Genomic DNA, 14,128 nt, shown 5'->3' on the forward strand with positions numbered 1-14,128 from the left:
TGGGTTTAGTCGCTAAATCATGTCCGACTCTTGAGACCCCCATGGACTGTAGCCCACCAGCCTCCTCTGTCTATAGGATTTTCCAGGCAAGAATACTGGAGTGGGTTGCCATTTCCTTCTCCAAATTATTACAGAAATGCAAACCAAAACTACAGTAAAGTATCACCTCATACTGGTCAGAATGGCCATTACCAAAATCTACAAACCATAAACGCTAGAGAGGGTGTGGAGAAAAGGGAATCCTCTTATACTGTTGGTGGGAAAGTAAATTGATATAGCCACTGTGGAGAACAGTAGTATGCAGGTTCCTTAAAAACCTAAAAATAGATCTACCATATGACCCAGCAATCCCACTACTGGGCACATACCAAGAAAAAACCATAATCCAAAAGGACTTATGTACCTCAGAGTTCACTGCAGCACTATTTACAATAGCCAAGAAGACATGTGGTCAGTCAGGTTCAATTCTTTGCAACCCTACTGACTGTAGCTCGCTAGGCTCCTCTGTCCATGGGATTCTCCAGGCAAGAATACTGGAGTGGGTTGCCATGTTCTCCTCCAGGGAATCTTCCCAACAACAGGGATCAAACCCATGTCTCCTGCCTTACAGGCGGATTCTTTACCACTGAGCTACTGGGGAAGTCCAAGACATGGAAGCAACCTAAATGCCCATCAACAGAGGAACGGATAAAGAAGGAATGGTACATACATTCAATGGAACATTGCTCGGCCATAAAAAAGGAGCAAAACTGGGTCATTTACAGAGACGTGGACGGACCTAGAGACTGTCATACAGAGTAAGTCAGAAAGAGAAAAGCAAATGTTGCACATTAACACATATATTTAGAATCTAGAAAAATGGTGTATATCTTATTTGCAAAGTAGAAATACAGACACAGACATAGAGAAGAAACATGTACATGAAGGGGGAAAGGAGATGGAGTGGGAAGAATTAGGAGACTGGGATTGACATATATACAGTACTGATACTATGGATAAAATACATAAGTGATGAGAAAACACCAAATAGAACAGGAAACTCTACTCAATGCTCTGAATGACCTGAATGGGAAGGGTATAAAAAATAAAAAGTGATATATGTATGCACATAGCTCATTCACTTTGCTACACAGCAGGAACACAACATTGTAAATCAACTATATACCTATCAAAATAAAAGAAGATTTATTTATAACATAAGGAACTAGTTAAATTGGGGGTTTCATTTAGTAAGAAAGAGAAAGTATAAGTAACTAGGAATAGGTGAAAACTGAGCTACTCTGGTTATAACAGAGGAAGCCAAGGACCTTCTTATAGGATTCTCTCACTCTTGCTCCTAGGCACCTTCAATGGTCCTTCCACTGCAGCCCTAAGTCCAGGGAACTCAGCAAGAAGCCACTGAAAAAGATGACTTACAGTTTTAAAATGCTACCGTCTGTTAGCGAAGCACTGACCTTGAGTTTGATTTTTCTACTCTGGTCAAACAGCTCTTCTTACCATTCCTTAAACATACCTAGCATTGTTTCAACATCAGCCAGTTTTTCAAAATCTCCAAAATAAATTTATGAGTTTCAAATCTCTAATAGAAAGTTTGATATGCATGCTACTTTTGAAACAGTATCATATTTCTGTCATTTATGTTATGACGCTATTGGCAACATAATCACAGGCAGTGCAACATCTGCCTCAAAAACAGTTAATTAAGGCCTTTCCATCTTCATTTTTCCACATTCACCAGAAATTAGATTTTAATAAAATCACACCAGTGGGAGGAAAAGGGCCTAAGATGAATCCATGAAACAACATACTTTGAAACAATACATTATTTTTCACAGTGAAACAAACTATGAAGTCAGATCTGCTCTGCTGTTTTACCTTTCTTCCATATTAACTTCTTCTCTTACTTCTTTTTGAATTTTATATCTATATGGTGGTTTAGTCGCTAAGTCATCTCCGACTCTTGTGACCCCATGAACTATAGCCTGCCAGGCTCCTCTGTCCATAGCATTTCCCAGGCAAGAATTCCGTAGTGAGCTGCCATTTCCTTCTCCATAGGATCTCCTTGACCCAGGAATCGAACCTGGGTCTCTTGCACTGCAGGCAGATTCTTTACCAACTGAGCTGCCAGTGCCCTGTGGGTCTATATAATGCAGTAAATTATTCTAAGAGATTAGGTAAAGTAGAATTCTTCCCCAATGTGTTTATAGTTTCCCTGACTGGCTCTTGTTATGCATGTTTACCACTGAATGACTGAAGTAACATATTGCCCTACAGGAAATCTCAAGATCAAAAGTAACAGGGAGAATATCTGATAGCTCTTAGCAGTACTTAGATGCCCTCCAGAAGCCATCCTATGCCCAAGGACATGTTGATAAGACACACATCTCACAGGTAAAGTGGTGAATGTAATTCTTCAAATCAACATAGCTTGCACAAAAACAGAACAAAATAATCAACTTATGTTGTGTTATAAAGAATATAAGCTGGTTTATACCACTTATATTTAGCAAGAGAAATTAAACTTGATCCTACAGGAAATGAAAACAAGAGCAGAAATAATATGGCAGATAAGAATAAGGCAAAAATCTGCAGCAACATGGATGGACGTAGAGAGTGTGATACTAAGTGAACTAAGTCAGACAGAGAAGGAGAAATATCACATGACATCCTTTATATGTGGAGTCTAAAAAGAAATGATACAAATGAACTTACAAAACAGAGAGACTCACAGACTTAAGAGAACGGACTTATGGTTGCCAGGGGGAGGATGGGGGTAGGTATAGTTATGGAATTTGGGATGGACATGCACACACTGCTATATTTAAAACGGATAACCAACAATGACCTACTATATAGCACACAGAAATCTGCTCAATGTTATGTGGCAGCCTGGATGGGAGGGGAATTTGGAGAAAATGGATACATTTATATGTATGGCTGTGTCCCTTCCCTGGTCACCTGAAACCATTACAACATTGTTTGTTAATCAGCTATACTCCAACACAATATAAAAAATTAAAAAAAAAAAACTTTTAAAAATGAATCTCATTACAGTGGTCCTTTGGTATTTGTGGGGAAGTGGTTCCAAGATCCTGACAGATACCAAATCCGCACATGCTCAAGTCCCTGACATTAAAAAAAAAAAAAAGGCATAGTACAGTTAGCCCTCTGTCTCTGCAGATGTGGAACCTGTGTGTCTCTTACCCCTTGAGCTGAACAACTACCAGTACTGACCGACAAGTATATTTTGGCTCAATCTTTGTTTTAGGACAATCAAGGAATCATCTATTCATACTAGAGAACCACAAATATAATCACTGTTTTGACAGTTTTTATTATCTTAATGGATTTAAAATATAACTTTATTTTTCCTAGTCTATCAAGAACTCTAGTTTACATGTACTGTTTAGGAGAATTATGGTCCAATGTGAGACTATTCATCCATTTGAGCATTTACTAATTATGTCTACTATATGCCAAAACTGAATACCTGTCAAAAGTTATGTGTATTTATTCTCCATATTCTAATCTATTTCTCTCCATATTCTTACATATCTATAAATTTTATGAGTCTAGCAATATCATGCTATCTCTACATATATTTTACAATTTGATACTTCAAACCTCTTGAGAGAAGGTCTCTTTTGCCATGAGTGTGGGAACTATATCTGTTTTGTTCACCACTACATTCCCTAGAGCCATGCCTCCCAAGATTATAAAGCCTCTGCTACCTGCTTTGATTCACTTATTTCTTTACAAGCTGCCATTTTATCTCAATTTGTTTCAAAATACAAAGTGAGTAAAAGTAGCACTAAATGACCTCCTTGCAACTACATATTCAGTTATATTAAAATAAGAAGTGATAAATACTTATTACATAATATTTTAGTCATTCATTTATATAAACACAAAACATGATTTGAACATCTCCTGTCAGGCACCCTGCTGGGTAGAAAGAATGAAAAAGATAAATAAGACAAAGTCTATTCCCTGAGGAAGCTCACAAATTATTAGAGAAAACATCCTATTATGAAAATCTAATATACAGGGACATTCAAGAGATGCACAGAGGATATTATAGGATCATGGCAAAGAATGCACCTATCTCTCTACAGTAGTTTCTACACAAGTATTTTCCTAAATAATAAGTAATTATCTGTTAAAAAATCTTTCTAACATACAAAAGTATTCTTCTCCAACTATTTTATGTACATAGTAGGTGTTTTTGTATCATTTAAAAAAAACTACCCCATCTCTACAAACCCGTAACATAATTCTTTTCAGATGTTACAAACACTCTCTTAGGCAAGAATACAAAAACCAGTCACATTTTATCAACAATTATAACTCAAGCCTATCACTTTACCTAAACAGTTGAATTATCTGAAACATTTCCAGTTTACCAATTAACAGACTACTTCATTCTGTGGATACTTATTGAGCATCTATTACTTGACAGACCCTGGGAAAGAATGGGTCTAATATTCTCTGCTCTCAAGAGCTCATTGTAATAATGAGATTTCATTACCAACACATTACTAAGGCAATAATATATTTTGGCTCTATCTTTGCTTTAGGACAATTAAGGAATTTTCTATCCATACCAAAGAACTAAAATTATAATCACTGTGTATGTTTTCAGTTAAAAGTTTAGAAGCATACATTGACATTTTTGCTAAATATTTTGGAAATAAATGAAAGCAGAAATAAATTATTAAATAAAACAATTCTATGTTAAGCTGTAGCAGGAAAAAAATCCAGTAAACATTAATTAGCTCCACATGAAAGCACTGCCTGAGATTTGAGTGAAATAAAAACATACTAATGGGGAGAAAAGGAAAGCTAGTCCAATAAACTTTACAAGGTAGCAGGCATTACTTCTAATCACTTGAAATGATGGTTTACTTTTTAATGATAATATTGCATGTACATAATAACAATTTTATATTTAGATAAACCTGGTTTTCACTTAGGTTAAAAATAACAGGCTAACAGGCCAAGCAAGATATCTCCAAAATAGTCATACTATAAAATTTCTCTTTTCTTACAAAGTAAGTTCTTCATTACTAAATTTTCCTCCAACATTTCTGATCTTATTCTGTACTCCCCTTCAGAAAAATCAACAGGTAGACACACTTCATAGAATCTGTCACAGAAGAGAAGAAACCAACACAGGTTTATGTGGAAACCATCCCTGCATTTTCTCCATCAGTTCTCAAGGATGAACTATAGCAATGCCTGGAAACACATTAGAAATGATGGTACTCTTTCTTTTTCTAAAGATAATTATTATAACTGATCTAAAATCTTGTTACTTTAAAATAAAAAGTATAAGAAGCCATACAAAGTAAATTTGTGGCACTATGTAGTTTTATAAAGCAAACATATGGTTATTATAAAGTAACCACCACCATCTCAGAAGCCCAAGCCACAAGCCCCATTTCGATCAGAACCTCTTTCTACCTCTCGTTGTCCTGACAAGTACAGTAATCATTTTATTGTGGTTTTTATACCTTTGTCATCCAAAAGTACATGCCTACACGCTATTAACTGCTGATTTCTAAAGGTACACTTATTTTATAGTTGGTACTCCATACAGATTGTAAATAATGTATTTTAAAACATAAGTGTAAGAAGATCAAAATTTTACTCATTTAAATGCTTCCTCTCTTTTTTCTTTTTCTCAAGAAGTATGAACTGGGTGATTTTTTCTTAAAGAAAAAGATATTAATTAACACTGCATCTATAATTATTTTGCAAACAAAATGATACAATGACAAAAATCCGTATTCTTAAACAGGCAATGGTTAGAAAACAAATCAAAAAAAGTTCAAAACCAAAAGTTAAAATAATGTTTCTGGGATAATTGTTATCAAAAAAAGTTATTAGAAATTATAGAATGGCTCAAAATAACATCTATTCACTTTACCTATCTCTCTTTTAGTATGCATATTTACCAAAAAAAAGTTTTTCATGGGAAGTACTAAATATGCTTATGAATATAACATGGTGACATGAAAGCATATGACCACTTCAAATTTACTGTTTTTTATTTCTAATTTTAGAAGATTAGAACTCACTGTAAGGTGAAATTTAATCTGCTTTAAAGTAACTTTCTTGAATATAAAATTAACTAGATACTTGGAAAATACAGACATAAATAGACAAAAATAAAAATCATGCATAATCTCAACATCAAAAGATAACCACTTTTAACATTTTAGCCTATTTTTTTAATTAAAAGGATTATTCATAATTTACCTTATTATGTGTCCACTATTTCCTTTTAAAAATGTTTATTCTTTCATTATCCATTCAATCTCATAGATAAATGAAGACTATAAAATAACAGGACTTTTTAAATGCATCAGAATTTACACATGCAAGTATTTTTTATTCTAAAAATGCAGCTAATAAATAAAATATTTTTAAGAATTTTTTTGACAACTATCTTGAAATTCAAAGGGTATATATATAAATCACTATTCTAAAATGGTTCCCAATGGACTCTAACATAACAATATAACATGACAGAATTTTACCAAAATCTGATTGTTTGTTCCTGTTTCCTACTTCTTCCCTGAGTCTTTCAAACTTCACCTGCACCTCAAACATGAATCATGTTGGTCATTCAGAAATTGTCTAAGATTAAGAATTTAGGAAATCCCACCCAAAAAATTACCATGGAAGTGTTACAGGAAACAAACATTTCTAAAAATCCAATTGCAATATAAAATTACATAAGCCAAACTCTACCTTTACAGCAATCTCCATTTTAAAAAAATTCAGAGATGTATTACCATTTAAAGATGTATTACCATTAAAATTAAATTGACTTAAAAAGGGATAATAAAAATTCCATCTAAGAAATCAAATATCTTGAAACTAATGTTAAAGATAAAATTAAGAAACACCTGATAAAACATGTGCTAACTGATAACAAACTGCAAAATCCAAATACTGAATTTTTTCTAAACTACATTTTCTTAGGACCAAATTAAATGTGGAGGAGTTATTTTTCCTATAAAATTTACTCTCATTTCACTCCTACCTCTGGTCATTGCTTGTTTTCAAAAACCTTGAAATATTTAAGTGAGCTTCTAAAGTTAACAAGGGTAAGTACTCTCTGAAGCATTGAAAGTGCCTTATGAATGCAAAATGATTATGACGATAATGGCTAAGGCAATGACAATGGTGATTTATCTAATGCTTCTGAGAAGGAGATACTAATTAGTTCAGTGGTCCTTTAAAGATCTCCGTGGTGAATAGACGGTTGCATCTTTCTATACAATGGGATTTTGAAAAAATGCTTATATAATTAATTTCTCAAGATGTAGATCCATAAATACTGTATGTCATTTACAGCAGAACACTGGTACTCTCTAACGCCATCTAGTTGTCAAAATTAGTGGTTATTTTAAAAATTTATCCCATTAAGAGCAGGCCAAATCTAGGCATGTTTCTTGATGTAAGAGACGGATGAGTATTTTACTCTAGTCGGAATCTTCACTCTCTGCATGGTTGGGTCTCTGTTTCCCTTTGCAGCCATTACCCAAGGGTGAAAAAGGAGAATCAAATTGTTCAAATAAATGCCACGTCTTGGGCCCTGTCTTACCTGCCTTTTCTGTGCTTTTTCTTTATGTGTCCCCAAGAGCTAGTGCTTAGCACATAGCAAGCTTTATGAGCACAATCAATATCCGATGAAGTAATCACAAACAGTCTCCCTTTAATCGGTTTAGTACACATTTAAAGTATTACACAGTCCCTGTCAGATGCCCAAGATTTTCACTGAAGTCTGCATACTCTTCCTTGTGCTATGTTTGGGATTATAATTCTGGCTATTTCCACTCTCCAGTCTAAGGCTGAAATACTTCCTTTGGAAGAACAAGTTTCTTTTCCCTTTTGAGGCCTGGTTCTGGTCTTAAAGGGTATTTACACAGAATGATGCCACCCTTTCACCAACTAAACATGCATCCCTCCGGTAAATTTTTAGGTACTTAAAATCAGTATTTCCTCAGGCTCCAGGCCTAATTCTACTTCCTCTAAACCAAGGAAACTGGTTTTCCTCCATCCCAGACTCAGTCTGCATGTCTCATGGTCAGTTCTGCAAACAGTGTTTTCCTAGCCCCTTTAAAGCACAGTCTCACTGAAACTTCCCAGGTGGTCCAGAGGCTAAGATTCTGAGCTCCCAATGCAGCAGGCCCAGGTTCGATCCCTGGTCAGGGAACTAGATCCCACATGCCACAACTAAGATTTAGCATGATATAACTAAGGGATCCCACATACCACAGTGAAGATTGAGGACCCTGTGACTCTGAAACTGAGACCCGATACAGTGCAGCCAAGTTAAGTTTTAAAAACAAAACAGTCTTGCCATTATTAAATGCCACTTTTCCCTGAAGAAAATCTACTCCCCCTGTCCCCCACCTTTCTCCTACAATTCTACTTCCTTGTGCCATCAACTCTCTAAAATCACATTTATAATTCTTAAAAAACACTCAACATACATCACCTAGTCAAGGATACCCACTGCCCTGAAGAACTTTAAAAAAAACTCATATTTTCATTATTTGTCCAGACTTTTTGCTCTCATATCTTGTATTTCCTTTAATTCACAATAAATTTACTTATGGAACTGAATTCAGTGAGTGGATATTTAGCCTTATGATAATGTAACTCAAAGTTGTAAAAAGAATAATGTAATACTTCTATATATTTTTAAATGGAAATGCAGAAGAAGAACTTTTATAACATTCTTATGATGACTTTTTTGTGGAATAATTACTACTTAATTTTTATAAATAGGCAATTACACAAATCAGGCACACTTAAAGGTAAGAAACACGTCTAATAGTTTGAAGTTAGGACTACTCTCCTACCCAAAGCTTCTTCAACAACACTCACACATCCATTTGTGTTTCACTTTTACATTGATAAGCCTATTTCCCAAGAAAAAAACAATAATACCTTAAGTACCAAAGGAAAAAAATGGATGGTCCAACATATTTTTCAAGAACAGTGGTTGAAAAGAAAACTGACAATATAGCTTAGTAAAACTGTATAGAAACTTACATAATCATGGAAGGCTTTTGCTTCACTTGAATGTTCACATGTTTCCCGTCTTTCTGGAGCTGCACAGTACAGATCCCAAAATACACTAAAAAAGTAATTATGGAAACATTAAGAAAATCACATAATGTCAAATGAGAGAGCACAATTCCAAAAACAGAAGGCAAATATTCCTTACACAATATGTGTTTTCTTCTTTAGGACAAATATTTATTTGAAAGATTTAAATTCAGAGAAGGCTCTTCTTGTAGTAATAGGTATAACCTAGCCATCACACAGAAATGCTAAGACTTTTCTAAAATGACAATAAAAAAATTTTAACTGTCATTCTTAATTGTCTTATGAATGACTTAAACATTTGACTGAAATAATTATAACACTTTTCACAACTTTCCCATGAAGAATAAAAGATTTTTTTAATAACAATTTAATCATTAAGGAATAAAGTAACTTTATTTTTAAAAGTGAAATTCCCTTTTTCAAGATAATTTTAATGTACAATCCCCAGGCCAATACCCTAACCATTAGGTCACACCTGACAAATAAATATATTTTCTTAAAGTATCCTCTGGTTTTCCTTTGTAATTACCAAGATATGTTGGTCATTTTGAAAATTTAAAAATTCACACTTTCTTTTTTTCTTCCTATTCAAGAGCAATAAAAGCAAAACAGAACTGGTTGGGAAAAATAATTATACTGCTTACAAAACACATAGCCCCAATCATGTTTCATAAAATTAACAGTGAACATGAACAAGGGATTAAAATCAAGAAAGCAAATGTCTGAAAGTCCTAATGATAAACAAAAGCAGTTTTACTGATCAACAAATATTTTTTTACTGTACATTTTCCTCTCTAGAGAATTGGAAAGTATGCTAAGCCAAATGGTTAACGGCATAAGTTTAGGACTAGGACATATCTGAGATAGAAGCTGGCCCTGCCACCTACTAGTTCAATTTGTTTAAACAAGAAACAATTTTCTCCTCTATAAAATGGGGCTGTTGAGAAAATTAAATTGTATAAAATAAGCACAGGGTCTTACAGTAAACATATTATTATTAATAAAACTAACACCATAACTAGCTTGCACAAAAACTTAAAATGCATACATATTGTTAAGGCAGGTCACTGGGCTGAGGGCACAGTTAAAAATGGCACAATAAAGCTTGGTAAGTCAAACTGGTCTCTTTGTTTTGACCTTTGAAGTCTCATTTCATCTGGATCTCTCTCCTGAGCTAGGATAAAACATTCTCCAGGCATTATAACAATTAATTCAGTAAAATAAATTACTCTTAGAGGCAAAATATACGAAAGATTAAGTACTGACATTTATTTCCTTTTAAGTTTCTACAATAAGCTAGAAATACAAAGCAAACAATAAAGGCCAAATTAATTCAAATAATTTCAATTCCTGAACTAGAGTGCAAGCAGTTTAAAGTTGTGCTTGGCTTTCCTATATCCCTTTTGGGATAAAAAGTATAATAATTATACACAGACAAGGATACAGATTAAAGTTTTACACCTGGATCAGGTGTGTTATGAATTATGTGCTGCAATTATACTTATTTTCACATTCTTAAGGAACTTCAAAGTTCTTAAAACCAAAATTTTATAATGGCTGTCTTTAAATTGTATTTAATCACAGAATATTATGCAATATTATGACAATGTTTCTCTTTATGGATTTAGCAAGTGGTCAAAAATTTATAAGAGCCAGAATAAGGATAATAAAACAAATTACTAAAGTAGCATAACTTTATATATAGTGTTTCAAATAGTCCTACATTATTAGATGTATAAAAATGGATCAAAATATACACTATTTTCTTGAATAACGGTAAAGAAATATATCCTTTTAAAGACATTTACCCCAAGAATAAATACACAGTTCTACAATAACAGAGACAAGGTGAAGTCTTAACCACTGGACTGCTAGGGAAGTCCCTAAATTATTTTTAAAACAGCATACAGATATTAAAAATATTCTAAAAAAGACTCAGAGTTATTATGGACAAAAAAAGTTTTCTTATTAACAAAGCAAAATTTGTCTCAATTTTCTTTCCAATCCTTTGTATTTAGGGGAAAATTCCAAGTTGTTGTTGTTTGTCTAAAATTTTCTATTTATTTTTTTCCCCAATTATTTTTATTAGTTGGAGGCTAATTACTTTACAATATTGTAGTGGTTTTTGCCATACATTGACATGAATCAGCCATGGATTTACATGTGTTCCCCATCCCGATCCCCCCTCCCGCCTCCCTCTCATCCCATCCCTCTGGGTCTTCCCAGTGCACCAGCCCTGAGCACTTGTCTCATGCATCCAACCTGGGCTGGTGATCTGTTTCAACAAGTATACTTGTTTCAATGCTGTTCTCTCTGAACATCCCACCCTTGCCTTCTCCCATAGAGTCCAAAAGTCTGTTCTATACATCTGTGTCTCTTTTTCTGTCTTGCATATTAGGGTTATTGTTATCATCTTTCTAAATTCCATATATATGTGTTAGTATACTGTATTGGTATTTTTCTTTCTGGCTTACTTCACTCTGTATAATGGGCTCCAGTTTTGTCCACCTCATTAGAACTGATTCAAATGAATTCTTTTTAATGGCTGAGTAACATTCCATGGTGTATATGTACCACAGGTTGTTTTTTTTTTAACAATGTCTTCCCACCAAATCTTCCTTTGTATTACACATTCCTTTCCTACTCTCTAACACATTTCATTTTTTCTAAACAGTCTGACCACTTCTGTTGTTTACTTTCTTTCTTGCTAACATGATTAATTCCGTGCTTACTGTGGTTATACTCCTCTTTCTATCCTAGTTGTTGCCTACACTGTCTTATATTGATGTTTAGTTTAACAAATTCAAGTAAATAATTAGCTATGCAATGCCTATTACAGGCAATACATACAAGATAAATAAGAAGTAGTCTGCCACTTACAAATATTATATATCATTCTAGTGAGCCTAATGATTAATTTCAACACAATTATTTTCACATGGCTATTTGGTTATTCTTAGCTACACCTGATGTCATTATTAGATTCTAAGATAGTCAGAGTGCTGGCGTGCTGCAAAATTTGACTTTTCCACTGCCAGGGGATAGAAACTGGATTCTTATGATAACCTTAGTTATTGGTTCATTTTTTCTGCAATGTTATACATATTTAATTACAGGATATAAATACATGAGCCCAAAGTTATTCCAAAAGGTTTTTATATATAAAATTAAATTTAAAAGTTTCTTCCATTAAAAGTTTAAATAGGAACTTTTAAAAAATGTGTATTTTTAAATTATACAAATAAAAAAGGACATTAATTTCAGGTGAAAGAAGTTCCTTGGCATTTGTATCCCTGAAATTCATGGAAGAGAGCTTTTATTAAAGCATATTAATAGGAAACATGTTTTCAAGACGGATTTGATCACAGTGAGTATAATGAACACGGGAGAGAGGCATAAAAATTACAACAGTTCTGGGCATGATGCAAACTGAAAGAAGAAAAGAAATCACAAGGGACATCTTATTAGGAACAAGAAAAACAGTTCCAGAAAAATCACACACTTTCCCCTAAGCCATACTAAAGGGAGAAACTTCTCTCTTCTTCAAGGCCTCTGCCCCTCATTTCTCCCGTAATTTATTCTGCATTTTTGTTCATGTTTGTTCTCTTTCAGCATCTTCAATCTCCCCTGCTCTTTTTACCTCCATCTATATACTTGCTGAAATCTATTCTAAAAATAAAAAAACAAAAATGCCAGGTCCTGTTCTTTGTTGTTAATCCTGAAACTACTATACATATCATCACATACTTCAACTATTCTTCATAACCCTGGAGCTGGAAAAATGGAACATAACAGTATCCTAAATTTCATGTTCACTATTCCACTGAAACTGTTCTCCCCAAGAAGACCTAAGAAAACCTCAGTTTCCAATTCAGGAAAACTTTTTTTTTAAATTTATACCTGCTGCAGAATTTACTCTCTCCTTGGAACACCTTTTCTAGTTTCCAAATATTATTCTTTCCTGATTACCCTTCTTCCTCTCTATTTTCTTTGGAGGCTCCTCTTTATCTGTTTATACTCAAATGTTGACCTTCCCCAGAGTACCAACCCCAGGCCCTGCTCTCACTTGTTACACCGTATATTACTATAATTGTGTATACACGTCATTATAACATTTGCTCAAGGCCACAGAATGTACAACACCAGAAATGAACTGTAATGTAAATTATGGACTTGGAGTGATTATAGTGTGTTAATGTAGGTTCATAAGTTACAACAAGGGTGCCACTCTGGTGGGGAATGTTGATTACGGGGAGGCTATACATTGTGGAAGCAGGAGTCATATGGGAAATCTCTACCTTCTCCTCAATTTTGTTGTGAATTGACTGAAAACTACTCTAAAAAATAAAAGTTTTTTCTTTTTTTGAAAAGAAAAAACCAAAGAGATCTTTGAAACAACTGGGGGAAAAAAGTCAGGACCCTGCTGGACTTAAGGCCCATAGTCATGGTTAGCTACACACAATGATCAGAAAAGCTTAGGATCTGGGCAATGTCCTGCAAGAGGGGATCCTTAGCTTTTCATCAGTTCTCAGAGGACCCCATGACTTCAAAATCATTAAGAATCATTCATTTATATCGATAAAGCAGGCACCTCAAAAGGTAGCAGTTTTAGGGAAGAACATTAAAAACACTGAAAATAATGTACCTTTTGCATGTGCCAGACTTAAATGAAAATAAATATGACCTAAAATATTTATGTGCCCTTTATTTACAATTTCTTTGATATCTATAACTAAGTAAAAATTACTTAAAATATCAAAACCACAGAGAAAGGGCTCCCCTGAATCTAAGAGTCACAGAAAAAGGAAGAGCAATAGCAGATTTAAGAGCTGCACCTACTGATAAAAAAGACCAAAAAAAATGAAGTCTGACAGAAGGAAAAAGTCAAAGTATTCAGTGAATTATTATCAACCATCTACAGTAAGAGGATAGGTTAGAGGAAGGGAGTAAAAGAGAAATGGGTACAAGAAACGGAATTAATTCTATAATGAAAAACTTA

At 34.0% G+C, this 14,128-nt stretch overlaps 1 protein-coding gene across 4 annotated transcripts in view; it reads right to left on the bottom strand.

Moving 5' to 3' along the window:
- The window catches only part of SSBP2 (single stranded DNA binding protein 2), a 295,979-nt gene that overhangs the window by 184,810 nt on the left and 97,041 nt on the right, over positions 1-14,128 (bottom strand). For all 4 annotated transcript variants that reach the window (XM_020888072.2, XM_020888073.2, XM_020888070.2 and 1 more), the window contains exon 4: positions 9,073-9,157. In XM_020888072.2, coding sequence (XP_020743731.2) covers positions 9,073-9,157 — 85 coding nt within the window. The remainder of the gene's footprint in view (positions 1-9,072; positions 9,158-14,128) is intronic.

This window comes from Odocoileus virginianus, chromosome 3 (genome assembly GCF_023699985.2).
Source record: "Odocoileus virginianus isolate 20LAN1187 ecotype Illinois chromosome 3, Ovbor_1.2, whole genome shotgun sequence".
NCBI classification, from domain to species: domain Eukaryota; kingdom Metazoa; phylum Chordata; class Mammalia; order Artiodactyla; family Cervidae; genus Odocoileus; species Odocoileus virginianus.